The 15,272-nt window shown below is 31.3% G+C and overlaps 2 protein-coding genes and 1 non-coding gene across 6 annotated transcripts in view; 2 read left to right on the top strand and 1 right to left on the bottom strand.

The window, feature by feature from the left end:
* The window catches only part of LOC125847672 (uncharacterized), a 126,383-nt gene that overhangs the window by 53,695 nt on the left and 57,416 nt on the right, over positions 1–15,272 (top strand). The gene's annotated exons all lie outside the window — the stretch shown is intronic.
* LOC125847676 (calcium-dependent protein kinase 18) lies at positions 1,972–7,950 on the top strand. 2 transcript variants are annotated; one of them, XM_049527335.1, is made up of 12 exons: positions 1,972–2,689; positions 3,938–4,068; positions 4,184–4,225; positions 4,340–4,451; positions 4,533–4,611; positions 4,880–4,968; positions 5,538–5,664; positions 6,017–6,132; positions 6,231–6,338; positions 6,507–6,569; positions 6,938–7,111; positions 7,347–7,950. In XM_049527335.1, exons 1-12 carry the CDS (start codon positions 2,282–2,284, stop codon positions 7,506–7,508), a joined length of 1,611 nt encoding a protein of 536 aa, XP_049383292.1. In that variant the 5' UTR covers positions 1,972–2,281; the 3' UTR covers positions 7,509–7,950. The 2 variants fall into 2 exon arrangements, with proteins under 2 accessions (XP_049383292.1, XP_049383291.1); XM_049527334.1 differs by having other exon boundaries at positions 1,983–2,689; positions 4,799–4,968.
* Positions 8,122–8,195, bottom strand: TRNAI-AAU (transfer RNA isoleucine (anticodon AAU)). The gene has a single exon. It is a non-coding gene; the product is annotated as a tRNA-Ile (tRNA).

Here is a 15,272-nt window from a genome sequence, read left to right as displayed (position 1 = left end):
AGCAATGTAATTTAAAAATATTATGTAAAAAAAAGTTCACATTTAGTTTCAAGTTTTTTAAACATAGTTAACAGTTAGCACATTGCAAAGATTTTTAATTTAATCTGATATTGACTTATTTTTTTTATTAGGATATTCGATCATTCAATCTTACGAGAGCCCTATTAAAATATATATGTATTCTTTAGCGTGTTGGATGCCTAGAGGACATTTGGGAAATGTTTGAGGATTTGACGATCAAACATAGGGGGATTTAATTTATTTTGTAGATAGTATTTCACTTTCAAATAATTAAAAAGTGGTTGTTAAACCACTTCAATCATCTTTATTTATATGGCTAACATTTCATCACCTTATTACATCTCTTATCCTCCTCTTGTCGGTAGACTATAATTGAGCAATCGACATTTTTGTTTTCCTTAATTTATATAGAGTTATGTCTTTAATTAAAAGATCTTAGTTAACTAATGAAGTACACAGAATATTTAGTTAGGCAAACGCATATCACCGACTCCCTCTTCCTCCTTTTAAAATTTTTCAACTAAGTAATTCGAGGTAAATTTGTAAAGATATTAGCATTAAACTCATTATACCTTTATAATATTAAGTTTGAAATATATTTTAATAATAATATTATATGATATGACTGTTAACGTTTTTGTTTCTTTTTTTAATTAATCCCTCTGATGGACGGCGAGGCATTTTCTAACAATATTGTACTCTGCAAAATGTTTATCTATATGATGTCTTAAACTTTAGTTTATTTTAATCACCGTGAGTTTTTCCTTGACTCTGATGGATTATATGTGGTATACTGGTGTCCTTAGAAAATAAAATTCATCTTAAGTTGGTGATTAAACTATTCCCTCCGTACAATTTTACGGTCACTTTAGATTCTTTTTACGTCCAGTAAGAAAAAGAAATGAATATAAAGTATAATTCACTAAGCTATTCTTATTTATTAAATGTTTTTGAATTAAACATTTCTAAATAAAAAAAATCTATTTCTTTTATATTAAGAAAATAGCTAAAAACAATTTGTATCGTTAAGGTGATAATTATTTTAATTTGATATAATTTTTCTGAGCTATAGCAATAGTTAACATATGATAGGGGAAATATTTTTTTTTATGTCGGTGATATAGTTAAAAATAATTATTAATTTTCAATTCTTGAATTTCTAAAGTAATAATTATTTTAAACTATATAAAGCGAAAATTAAAAAGAGGACGAAGGGAGTAACTTAAGTTCATTTTCTTTCCTTACCATTGTAGTATGATTTAAATTTAAAATACTAAATATATATATGAATGATTGTTTGAATCACGTGAATGAAAACTGAGGTCAAAATAGTTTGGGATGTATAGAAAATTTTTAGTACTCGTATCATGGAGTGAGAATGCAATGGAAAAATGCTTTTTTAATTTCTATCAAACTAATTAGGCTTATGTCATTTTACTGGTTGTCAATTGATTAGGCATATGATCAACCTTTCGAATGTTGACAAATTAATGCTTTGTACGTATTGATATGTTTGGAGCACATCTTTTGCGAACTAAATTACTCTAAAATTTGAATTAATATCACGTGATTTCTTCTATGTATGTCTTTTTATTTAAAATTATGATAATTTAGATATGTATTTGTGCACATTTAAAATTAAACGATATCTAAGGCCAAATTAAAATTTATATATTTATGATTTATACCACGTTTTTTTTTTGTGTCAGCATATCTTTTCTAGTAGTCTTGATACCAAATTTCTGCACGTGCGTATGAAATACGTACCTGGGGAGAGGAAGGGACTGGTAATTTCCAAAAGAAAACACCAAAAACCTCATTTATATTTTCTGTTGTTCCATTAAAAAAAGAAAAGTGAGAGAAAAATCTCAATCTGAGAGAGGCCATTATTTTATTTTTTATTATAGAGAAAAAAATGTTAGATATAGAAAATGAAAAGAAAGAAGTAGTAAATAATCAGTTTTTTCTCCCTCCATTCTTCCAAACTGAAAATAAGAAATAAGAGGGCTTATGGTTTTCTTCTTCAAAAAAAAAAAATGAAAAAGTTTGTTTTTTGACCATTACCATGGTCCATCACCTCCCCTCTCCTTCTTCCTTTCTTCCTCCTCCTATTTCCTATAATCTTTCCTCTTTTATTTAATTTGCCCCTTTTCTTTCCTCCCTATATTAACCATAATCTTGATTCTTGATTATTTGTTTTTTTTTTTCCTTTCAAACATCTGAAAATTTTAAACTTCGAGGATTTTAATCATATATCAAAATGGGCAATATATGTTTTTCTAGCTCAAAAGTTAGTGGTTCTAACAGCAACACCACCACCACCAATACCGCCACCGTGAATGGCCACCGTAATCGGCGGAGCTCAGCGAAACCGGTTTCTGCAACAACAAATACATCAAGAAAACAAGAGGGGTCTCATTACAATCGACAGAAAGGTAAGGATATCGGTGGGGTTAAGCAACAAACGAAAAATGTTAAGCATAATACGAGGAGGCAAAGTGGGATTATTCCTTGTGGGAAAAGAACGGATTTTGGGTATGATAAAGATTTTGATAAGAAGTTTACAATTGGGAAGTTGTTGGGTCATGGACAATTTGGATACACATATGTTGCCACAGACAAGTCTAATGGAAATCGCGTGGCTGTCAAGAGAATTGAAAAGAAAAAGGTTCTCTTTTTTCCCCTTTCCCCTTTCCCCATCCCCTGCTATATCAAATTCTTATGGAGTTATGTAGTGCACCAAATTTGGAATCAGGGTTGTGAAAATTTCTGTTCAATCCTAATTATAGGTTCAAGTATCTCTTCTGAATTATTTTTAAATGTCTTGATTGACTTCGGTTGACTCAGAAGAATATCCATAAACTACTGAATTGCTTCGCATGCTTTATCCTTTTTGTTTTTAGTTCATGTCTCTGTTTATTTGGTTCAATCAGTGTATTTGTATAGCTTTTGTGGTTACAAAATACTTTCTTCTGCTAGTTTTGAAGTACCAATTTAAGTTGTAGTTAATTTTTAATGGATTGCTAACCGGTGAAGCTGCACTTTTTAAGAGACCATCATCGAGGCGCCCCTGTCTGAACATGCCAGGTTGGTTGACAAACCCAAGGGCAAAGGGGGGGGGGGGGGGGGGGGGGGGGGGGGGGGGGGGGGGGGGGGGGGGGGGGGGGGGGGGGCAGCTGGAAAGGATAATTCCTGAGGTTCTAAAAAATAATAACAGGAGCGTGGGTACATACAAACTTGACGGATGGGATAAGTAAATATCTCGAAAACTATAGGTTTATGGGAGCTGTCTGGTTAATAATGATGGTTGTGGTTCTAAGCATTGACATATAGAGAGAAACACCTAAGCACTGGACCTTAGTTTTCTGTGATTAGTGCTGCTTGTTGTTATTATGTACAGTTAAATGGAAAATGGCTTCCCTGACCTGGTTTAGACTATAGAGAGAGCTGGTTTTTAGTCAATTGGCACTGGAAACTTCTTTGAGCGGACTCTTCACTTTCGATGCTGCACCCCTGTCGGATTCTCCAAAAATACACTACTTTTGGAGAATCTAACACGCACCCGTTGACATTTTGAAGAGTCCGAGCAACATAGCTTATGTGACTTACTGCACAAGTCTTGGTTATTGATGCATGATGCAACTATTTTGTTCACCATCGGCTTTTATGGAGAAAAACTTTTCTTTTGGTGAAAGGTTCCTCCAGCTTTGTCTCGTATAATCTCTGCACACCAGTTAAGATGTGTTCATCCTTCTGGAATGATGGGGTTATTCATGCAAATACGAATACTTGCAGAAGTTTCTCTTTTAGACGCTTGTTAAGTTTTAGTACTATTGCATGATCAATTGCCTTACCTTGAACTTCTTGATGTTCCAGTTTATTACAACTATAGCATAACTCTAGTGAATCGTTGCAGATGGTTGTTCCAATTGCAGTTGAGGATGTAAAACGAGAAGTCAAGATATTGAAGGCCTTGGCCGGTCACGAGAATGTAGTTGATTTCTATAATGCATTTGAGGATGATAACTATGTTTACATAGTAATGGAGTAAGTTTCGTTATTAAGAGCTCTGTTTGGATTCGTCAGGTCCTAGTTCTTTGCTTAACAATCGATTATGCTATCTGATGGGAAGTTGATGGATTAGAAATTTGTTTTCCTGTAGGTTATGCGAGGGCGGAGAGCTGTTGGACCGCATTTTGGCCAAGTAAGTGGTATAAACCAGGTTTACTTAATCTCGTGATCTGTGGTGCTTGCTCTATAATTTATTTCTTGTTAAGAAGAATACTTATATAATTTATCGATGATTTCCTTTGATCAGAAAGGACAGCCGTTATACCGAGAAAGATGCAGCAATAGTTGTACGTCAGATGCTAAAAGTTGCGGCTCAGTGTCATTTACATGGCTTGGTGCATCGTGATATGAAACCTGAGGTTTGCAAGAAGTTATGTACTTCCTTTGGTTTATTAATGCTGCTTCATGTTGCTTCTCTTACATATATTTCTTTCTTGTAGAATTTTCTCTTTAAATCTCCAAAGGAGGACTCACCACTAAAGGCCACAGATTTTGGTCTTTCAGACTTCATAAGACCAGGTGATTGGATGTCCACAAATCTACTCAATGACATATTTTAGTTTAAACTCATTTTTCTTATTTGAAAAAGATCTTTTTGCTATGGTGTATGAACTTCAATTCTTCATAAATCTGTTAAAGCCGTCAAAGATGTTTTTGGTTCTTCCTCAGATAGCAAAAACTTATAACTGTAAATTAATAAATGCAGGGAAGAAATTCCAAGATATAGTAGGAAGTGCATATTACGTAGCCCCAGAGGTATTAAAGCGTAAATCTGGACCTGAATCAGATGTGTGGAGCATTGGTGTAATTACATTCATTTTGCTTTGTGGTCGCCGGCCCTTCTGGGATAAAACAGAGGATGGCATATTCAAGGAGGTGAGCTGCTAATATTTATTTTTATAGCTCTGCATCTGGGCAACATTTTAAATTGTGTTTTTTTTCTTGGAAACTTGTGGAAATGCATTATGAATTTATGATCTTTAAGCTCTACTAGGAAATAAACTTTGTATTCTGTCAAAGTGGCATGTTTACCATTATTGACTTTGCATAATACATTTTAAAAAAATGCATAATTCTGTGTCTGATTAGCCAATTTTACATTTGAGATTTCAGAATTTTACTCCAAATATGGTACTGATGATGAATTTCCTGTATAGTTGTGCTTTATTATTCTTAGTTCGTGATTAGCTTAGTCTGCATTCCATAGTCGGTATTAAAATTTCTTGAACCTGAAATTTTCTTGTTCTCTTTTGAGTTCATCGAAGCTACTGCTATATCTTTGAATAAGTATTGTCTTGGTGTTTATTTAAATAAAATCTTATTCAAATGTGTTATTTTATTCCTTTGAGAAGTGTAACTTGTTCATTGTCATGTTCGGTAAAGTCTTTGTGCTTTAATTTTAGCTGATTTAGTATTGTTTCTAACTCCGCTTCTGCTATGCTAAGGTCCTACGAAACAAACCTGATTTTCGTCGCAAGCCATGGCCAACTATAAGCAACAGTGCTAAAGATTTTGTTAAGAAATTATTGGTGAAAGATCCTCGTGCTAGACTTACTGCTGCCCAGGCCCTATGTAAGTAATTGTATTCTGATTTAGTACAATTTTTTAAGTGATGTTTAGGTTTTACATTTACCAAGCATGATTATCGGAGAAGTAACTCAAGGTCCAAAAGATCATACACTGAATTTGTCAATTTTGAGTCAGCCACTTCATTAGCAATGTTTGGTGTTGGATGTCCATTTTATTAGTTCTTGCTAAATAGCTTTCATATTTCTGTTAAATTTCATATAATTATATTGAATAATTTTCATATAATTATTTCATTGTTTTCACTTAATTAGATGTTACTGGTATTCTCATCACCTTTGAATTGTTGATTCAATAAATGGTAGTTTTTTCAAACTGATATATACGAACATTTCAGCACATCCATGGGTCCGTGAAGGAGGTGATGCTTCTGAGATTCCACTAGACATTTCTGTTTTGTCCAACATGCGACAGTTTGTCAAATACAGTCGATTAAAACAATTTGCATTACGGGTAACTTCATAGCTTTCTTACTTTCATAGACTTATCTGATGCAAGGTCAAAATAAAAAGTAGAGAACATTAACTTCATGCGATTTCGTTATCTGGCAGGCATTGGCTAGCACACTTGATGAGGAGGAGCTGGCAGATGTCCGGGACCAGTTTTCTGCAATTGATGTGGATAAAAATGGTGTTATTAGCCTTGAAGAAATGAGACAGGTATTTCCCTTATTTCATGGTCTAGTTAGTTTCTTCCTGTACAGTTTCTCTAAGTTTCTGGCTAACATCGCGAGCACTTATATTCCTTTCTTTGCAACAAAGCATTCTGTAATATAATGTTATTTTTGTCAACTATATTCTCTCCTATGACATCCAATTCTAATGCAGGCACTTGCCAAGGATCTCCCCTGGAAGATGAAAGAATCACGGGTTCTTGAGATTCTTCAAGCGGTAAGCTAATATATCTAGGAATGAAGTATATCACTATAATATGGCATGTAAGATTAAGTTATTACTATGAAATACCTTCTATGGCGTCAAGCTGGAACGTGTTTGCAACCAATTTAGTCCCCACTCCTCTGAAAGGGAATAAGGAAAGAAAAGGACAAACGCACCAAAGAGCCATCCACAAAAAGGAAAAAAGGAATGTGATGTCACATAGTAGTTCTGTAAATTTCCAGCTTATGAGTCCATGTGATAATCTGAGGGTTTACTCACCGATTGTCAATGCTTTTTTTCTGCCTATGTATACTGCATTTCCTACAGTTTTTTCTCCTGTAGTTCAAAATCCTGAAGCATTTTGTTCATTGATTTTTCAGATTGATAGTAACACAGACGGGCTTGTTGATTTCCCGGAGTTTGTTGCAGCGACTCTACATGTCCATCAGTTAGAGGAGCATAATTTGTTAAAATGGCAGCAAAGATCGCAAACTGCTTTTGAGAAATTTGACGTTGATAGAGATGGATTCATAACTCCAGAAGAACTTAGAATGGTTAGTATGTCGTATTTTCTTCTTCAACTGATCAACACTGTTGTATATATATATATATATATATATATATATAAATGCTAGCTTTCTAGAAATTTTAACCCTGTCCTGTTCCGCAACTCTGCAAAGATAAAACCAAAAGACAAGTAGAAAAGAAATACTAAGAGTTGAGACTGTGGATTGGTTGGTAGCCCCGAAATTCTGAAAATACTCATATCTGGCTTTTACTTGTATGCAGCATACCGGCTTAAAAGGCTCCATAGACCCATTGCTAGAAGAAGCAGATATCGACAAAGATGGAAAGATAAGCTTGTCAGAATTCCGCAGGCTTCTAAGAACTGCAAGTATAAGTTCACGAATGGTGACTAGTCCTACGGTCAGAGGCTCTCGGAAAATCTAGTCAGAGTGTTTAAGAGATGTGAAAGTTATCCATGAGAAAATTTTGTTGGAAAATCACGTTCATTTACATGTTCTCGTTTGCTGTTCCTCTGTATATGGAAGTCGCTAAAATGAATGCCATTAGAGACATTTGGCCTTGTGTAGCCAGCGGCCCTCCGGCTCCTGCAGAGTTTGCCAGAAAAGCATTTGGCATGAAGTTGCTTTCTCCTAAACAACCAGCAGCAATTAATGTTTATAATCTGGTCGTTTTAAATGTACATTCCCTTTGAGTATGTATGTAATACAACGTCACTATAGATTATATGATCAATGATAAAAATATTCATGTATCACCAGGACTTAATGTTATAGGTCAGTTGGTATCACCTTTTTTATAAGCGTGTCAATGTTTTTCAATCAGCTTGTCATTATGTAAAAAAAATGATCTTGTCAAGAATCAATATCTCAATATATATAACTCTGAGGGTACCATCATATCTAGAAGAACATCAATCGAGATATCAATGTCTAATTTTACTTTTCGATATATTATTGACCTATCGATACCTTATAGTGGATGTGTAATTCTTTGGCCTATAACCAATTAGAAGATGTTGTCAAGTAATAAAAATATTTGGCCCATGCAGGTCTCGAACCTGCGACCTTCGCGTTATTAGCACGACGCTCTAACCAACTGAGCTAATGGGCCATTTGTTCTGAACTACGAAGTTAAAAAATATAGCACAAATACAATTCATATCCAGTAAAAAATGACCTTTGGTTTCCCTAAAAAGATCACACGACAACTATTTTCGAAATATCTAATTCAATAAACTATTATTATGATCAACACTAGTTGTTCTTCGACGCTCGCCCAAAAAAATATAAATTATCGAACACTTGAACTTCAAGTAAATCAAAGTTGATCATTATTTTTATATTTATATTAATATTAAGTATATGAGATAGATAGTGAGGATATTAAGAGCTAATGGCGCACCTCTGTGATATTTAATTGACGGATTCAACTTTATACGAACACAAATATCCTTGACCTTATTTTTATAATACCCCCTCCATGTTAAAACATTGGCCTAATCCATTGATGACCCGCTTAAAGTTGACACAATATTTCTATTAGACATATTTATTTGGAAAAATTACTTAACTACACTCCTTTACTTACCTTAATATCTATTATCCCTACTTATTTCAAAAATCCCTTATTTACCTATGTATCCCGCATGTATCCCGTGCACAACGCTATGTATCTCGCATGTATCCCGTGCACAACGCTATGTATTCCGCTATGTGGAATGTATCAAACCTAATGTATCCCGTGCACAATGCTATGTATCCAGCTATGTGAAATGTATCAAACCTAATGTATTCCGTGCACAACACTATGTATCCCGCAAATATCATTTTTAAGGGATTTTTGGTAAATAGAAAACTAGAAGAGATAGGATGTTATTTAGTACTTATAATATGTGGTTCCTATAATTTATACTATTTATTTTAGACACTTCAAATAAAATCTCACATGTCATTTTGACACTTTTTTATCACACTCATTGGTAGGTTGTGAAGTGGTTATTTAGTTAATTTTTAATTATTTTTTTGTTCTTCTCCATTTTCAGCCACCATTTTGCTCAAGTTAAATCCATCCATTGTAAATGAAGGTTTCAACGAAAATGATGATTTTTTTTTAAGAATTTAATAAACTCATTCATTAAATTCTTTGCACTGGGGGTTTATTTGGAGATCAAAAATAATATATCAACTGGTTGCACAACGTTCTGCAAAAAAGAGTCGGATATTTGGAGGAGAAAGCGCGGGGGTGGTTGCAGAAGGCGATCGGGTTTGGGGGTGGGGGTGGGCGTCGGGGGTGTTGGAGAAGACGATGGGGTGGGGATTTGGAACAGGGGTAGTTTAAGTTTTATTTTATTTTGTTATTATTTGGGCAGTTTATTTTATTTTTTAATTATTTTGGGAAAAAATATTCATGTCATTAACACTCTGTTTGGATCATCGTTATCTATTATATTGTATTGTATCATTACCATATCTACAATGTTTATTTTGATTGTTACTTAAAAATATGTATTGTATTGTATAGTTAAATTTCGTTGTTACGTATCAATGAAAACCCCTATTTTATAGAACAATCGATTTAGTGTGTTCCCATTGTTACTTAATTTACTTTTTCAATTATATCATGGCATAATATTTCATAATACTTTTTACCCTTTACCATATAATATTTAATTGTAGTCAAACCTCTTACCCTAGAATAATTAAGGATATTTTAGTAAATTTATAAATTACAATACGTCAAACCAAACAATAAAAATGTTATTAAACAACAACAAACAATACAGTCTAGCCAAACATTATATCTACCATACAGTACAGTACAATAGAGTACAATACAGTACATTATGAAATAATGGATAACAATGATCCAAACATAGTGTAATTTATTGGTTAGTTTTTATTTGTATTCAACATTAATTATTTAAAAAATACTTTGACATAAATGACAAATGTCGTGGTTTAATTCGTCACTTTACACATCATCCGTGATGGTAATACACACACATTATATGTTTTTGTTGATATTAAAAAAAAGGTGTCAAAATGACGTAGCGGGATCTTACATAAGATGTCTAAAATGAACATCGTCCAGTTAAGGTATCTAAGTGAAACATTGTGCCAACTTTAAGGGGCCACCAATGGGTTAAGCCTAAAACATTTGTCACGTTTCATTTTCAATTTGATTAATTTTAAAATTAAAATTTAGATATTCAAAAACTATATTAAAAGTACTGCAAATTACAATTTTCTCCTATCAATACGATGAAAAATATATATCTTAAAATATTAGTCAAATTTTGTATAGTTTGATTCTCAAACGGAAAAAAGGATAAATATATCCCCCGAACTATCGTAAATGATATGCAGATACTCTCCGTCATATTTTTGGGACACTGATGCCCCTGCCGTTCAATAACTAGAGTATTTTAAAACGAAAGAAGTATATTCTTACACTGACTTATAATTGATTCTTAAATAATTTGGAACATAACATGTTAGAATAGATTGATATTATTTTTAAGGAAATTGTACACAAATTTCATAGTGTTAAGACCTAATTACATCATATTCCTTCTATTTTCTAAATTACAAAAATCCCTTAAATTTGGTGGAATTCAAATACATTACTCAACGTCCCAATACAACGCATACGTCCTGATACATTATGTATATAGTGATATATCCGATTGATATATCGTGTTGATGTATTACGTCCTGATATATTGCATATAGTGATGTATCTGATCGATATATCGTGTACAGTGATGTATTCAAGAATAGGAGAGAATAGAAATTTTAGTAAAAAATTTCAATTGATAGAAAATTTGATAGAATATAGTAAAATAAGTTATGTATTTAGATATGATTTCTTTGAACAGGGAATATTTTTCAATAAGAATTCAAATCAAATTCTGAAAAAAAAAAAAGGAGTAATAAAAAAGAAGCAGATACTTACGATAGATGTAGGGCCAAATTAGAGAAATACAAGTCCTAGTATGTCAGGCTGAAAGGTCTAGAAGAAAACAATAAGTAAGAAGTAATTTGACTAAATTAATTTAAGATATAAGTATTTTTTTTGCATTACATTGATATTCAATAATTAATTACTATGTCTTAATTTCTTTTAATAACAAATAGAGATTTTTAACAAATATTTAGGAACAGAAAGAATATTTATCCAAAGAAAACAGAAAAGAGGAGTGTTAAATTTAAGTGAGGTATTCGTTATGAAATGACTCTTGGGATATTGTAAAGCATATTATTAGAGCTGGTCTTGACCTTCGATTAATTTTGTAATGGGCCGGTGATTTATTATTTATGCTTTCACCGTAACTCAACGTATTGGCAACAGTAAGTAGTTATAAAATAATACAAAATGGTCTATTTTCACTGTAAGTTGCTTCATCAATTTGGCCTATAGTGTGTTTAGTACTTTTTATTTTTTTATTTTTTTATTTTTGGGTGTTCCTATGTGTCCCCATGGATTCTAGAACCTTTTGTCCTTGAGCTGATTTGACATATTTTCTGGAAACATTGAATATTCTTTTTTTTCCCTCTTAATATGTAGTTTCTGAGTCATTTGATTAATATATATAGTATAAATAAATGTCACTGAAGAATAGTCTTGGGCCGGTGAATCAGCGGACAGTAGACGATTATATAACTGTCCATCATGCTTTTGGAATATATTACTAAAATAAAATGATGATGTTATAATCAATAAGCTAATTTCTAAGTCTGTGGGCGTTTCGAGTATACATATTCATTTATATATGGATCACTGATGCAAATATTGGTGTCCCACTCACACAAATATCCAAAACAAATTTTTAATCCTCCTTGTTAAATATGACTCTATATTACTGAATGAATATACAAGTGGGGTCAAATTAAGGAAACACAAGTTTAGCATAGAAGAAAACGATCCCTCATTAGTAATTCAAGAAACACCAAACTCTTTGTTGTGTGACTCTTGGGACTTCGTAAAGCACATTATTACTATACCTTGGTTATTAACTTATCATTATTTTATGTTTTTAATCTACAATATTGTTTACTAGTTTGTCGAACAAAAAGATATAATCGTAACATAAAGTTAATATTATGAAAATGTTTAGTTTGTGGTATAAGAAGATATCATCATCACATAATTCAATATAGTACTTTATTAAGTAATTTATTACATTGCTAATACTTGCATACATTATCTGAGATGTATGTACAATTTTGTATGAAATTGTATCTGGAATATAAAAATAAATTAAATTAAAAAAGCTAGTAAAGTAATCAATAAACAGGTGTTTGAACACCATATCAAAAATGATCTTTAGCTGCAATTAATTAAAGGTAATAGTTAAATTGCTGCTAAATATGTTTTTTTATAGCAATTAACACTCTTTGTAATTATCTCTAAAGCTTATAGCGCAACGTTGAAATGTCAATTAACTAATGCCGTTAAAGACATTAGCAATCTTTACTAATGTACATATTTTTTACCGCTATTTTTATTATAGTTGGACATGAATGTAGTAATATTTGAAAGGCAAGAAAAAGGTATTCCAAGTTGAAGTTAATAAATGACATTAGGAAGTTCAAATTGCGTTTGGGGATATACTCCACTTAAAATTAATTTTAATACTTTGTGAGTGGGATTAAAAATTTTAACTCTCCATCCAAGTTGATCGATAGTTTGCAAAAAAGTCCTTTAAATATTACAAAAATGGTCTATTCAATTTCATTGGATGTTGGTATCATCAATTAGCTAATAGTTGCAAGCATAGTATGACTTTTAATTCTTCTTTTTTGGTGCTTGCATGTGTTGTCCATATCTAGAACCATTTTTTTCCATGAGCTGATTTTGACAGGTTTCTGGAAACAAATGGTGATCACAAAATAATGCATGCATAAATAATTGATAGTTTCAAATTTTGTGGTATAATTTATGTTGTTTGATTTTTTCAAAGATGTTTTATAATTGATTGATAGAATAGAACTCTTTGCTATGAATTAGCAGACACTAGATAACAATAAGGGTAGTTATCTATGTCCACTATGGTTTGATAGAGATATGGATCACTCTTGATCTTTAAACATCATTTTCTTAAGTGGCGTACCGTTTGGGACATCACTTGGTATTGTATTATATTTTAGAGATAAAAATCTTCTTAAAGTGATGAATTATTGGTTAATCACAATTCACATGAGAACTGCAATATAAGTCAATAACTGAACCATCATGTGTTGAGAAGCCAAGGATTTAAGCTATATATATATATAGTGTAAAAGACTTTTTACTATTGGTAAATATTGATTTATAATAGCATATTGATATTATTTTTAAATCAAATTATCAATTAATATTTATTAAAAAATTAAAATATTGTAACTTATAACTTAATTGCGTGAATATTTTTATTAGAATAATACATAAAACTTAAACCCATCATGCATACAAGGTAGACACACAAGATTATCAATGGTAAGTGATATGGTTAAGGATAAATAAGTGCTTCTTGCTCCACAATTTTTGTTGGTTCAATTTACCGATTGTCACTGTCAATATTTCACTTTGTTTCTTGAAGAAGAAAATATTTCTTCCGTTTACTATTGACTTGGCACACTTCTTAAGAAATAATAAATATTAGGGGTAATATAAGTATATAACTATTTTATCCTTTGACTTTAATAAATTTAATGATTTGAGAAATGTGTTAGATGATAAATAGTATTTAATAGCAAGGATAAAATAGACATAAAAGGTAAATTATCTCTTGATTTTTTAAACTTGACAAACATTATTGGATAACTATTTTTAATTTAATGAATAACTATTATTGAACGGAGAAAGTATTACTGTTGAAATGTGTGTGATCAGAAACAAACCTTTTGTGGTCAAATTAAACTATGGTCTTATTAAATTATTCAAACCATGTCGTTCCAATCAAGTACTCCATTTCAAATTAATTGAATTATTGAGATATTTTTTATTTTTTAAATTAATTTAATTGTTCAATTTTCAAGATTACTTTTAAAATGTTCTTCCAATTTTATCCTTCATTAGTTAGTCCTAGAATTAGTTATTAATTAATATTTAGTTATTTTAATCATAAATTTGACAATAATTAATAAGGATAAAAATGAAAAATTATGGCTAATTTATGTTTAAGGGTGTGAAACACCCTAAAAATTCAATTAATTTGAAATGATGGGAGTATTAAGTTTTTGAGGAGAAATTATGCATTTTTAGGATTTGTGTATCCCATGATTACTGGTTAGAGCATTTAATGGATGATTCATTTTGTCCTTGAATTATAGATTAAAAGCTTAATTAATAAANTCGTAAAGCACATTATTACTATACCTTGGTTATTAACTTATCATTATTTTATGTTTTTAATCTACAATATTGTTTACTAGTTTGTCGAACAAAAAGATATAATCGTAACATAAAGTTAATATTATGAAAATGTTTAGTTTGTGGTATAAGAAGATATCATCATCACATAATTCAATATAGTACTTTATTAAGTAATTTATTACATTGCTAATACTTGCATACATTATCTGAGATGTATGTACAATTTTGTATGAAATTGTATCTGGAATATAAAAATAAATTAAATTAAAAAAGCTAGTAAAGTAATCAATAAACAGGTGTTTGAACACCATATCAAAAATGATCTTTAGCTGCAATTAATTAAAGGTAATAGTTAAATTGCTGCTAAATATGTTTTTTTATAGCAATTAACACTCTTTGTAATTATCTCTAAAGCTTATAGCGCAACGTTGAAATGTCAATTAACTAATGCCGTTAAAGACATTAGCAATCTTTACTAATGTACATATTTTTTACCGCTATTTTTATTATAGTTGGACATGAATGTAGTAATATTTGAAAGGCAAGAAAAAGGTATTCCAAGTTGAAGTTAATAAATGACATTAGGAAGTTCAAATTGCGTTTGGGGATATACTCCACTTAAAATTAATTTTAATACTTTGTGAGTGGGATTAAAAATTTTAACTCTCCATCCAAGTTGATCGATAGTTTGCAAAAAAGTCCTTTAAATATTACAAAAATGGTCTATTCAATTTCATTGGATGTTGGTATCATCAATTAGCTAATAGTTGCAAGCATAGTATGACTTTTAATTCTTCTTTTTTGGTGCTTGCATGTGTTGTCCATATCTAG

Source organism: Solanum stenotomum, chromosome 12, assembly GCF_019186545.1.
Source record: "Solanum stenotomum isolate F172 chromosome 12, ASM1918654v1, whole genome shotgun sequence".
Lineage (NCBI taxonomy): Eukaryota > Viridiplantae > Streptophyta > Magnoliopsida > Solanales > Solanaceae > Solanum > Solanum stenotomum.
This window is presented reverse-complemented; position numbering and strand designations above follow the sequence as displayed.

What these genes read in the sequence shown, in the direction of transcription:
- LOC125847676 (XM_049527334.1), top strand. Translation starts at nt 2,282, where the DNA reads ATGGGCAATATATGTTTTTCTAGCTCAAAAGTTAGTGGTTCTAACAGC. An exon ending in TTCAGACTTCATAAGACCAG is followed by an intron (nt 4,612 to 4,798) that starts GTGATTGGATGT and finishes TAATAAATGCAG; the next exon opens with GGAAGAAATTCCAAGATATA. An exon ending in CTCCAGAAGAACTTAGAATG is followed by an intron (nt 7,112 to 7,346) that starts GTTAGTATGTCG and finishes ACTTGTATGCAG; the next exon opens with CATACCGGCTTAAAAGGCTC.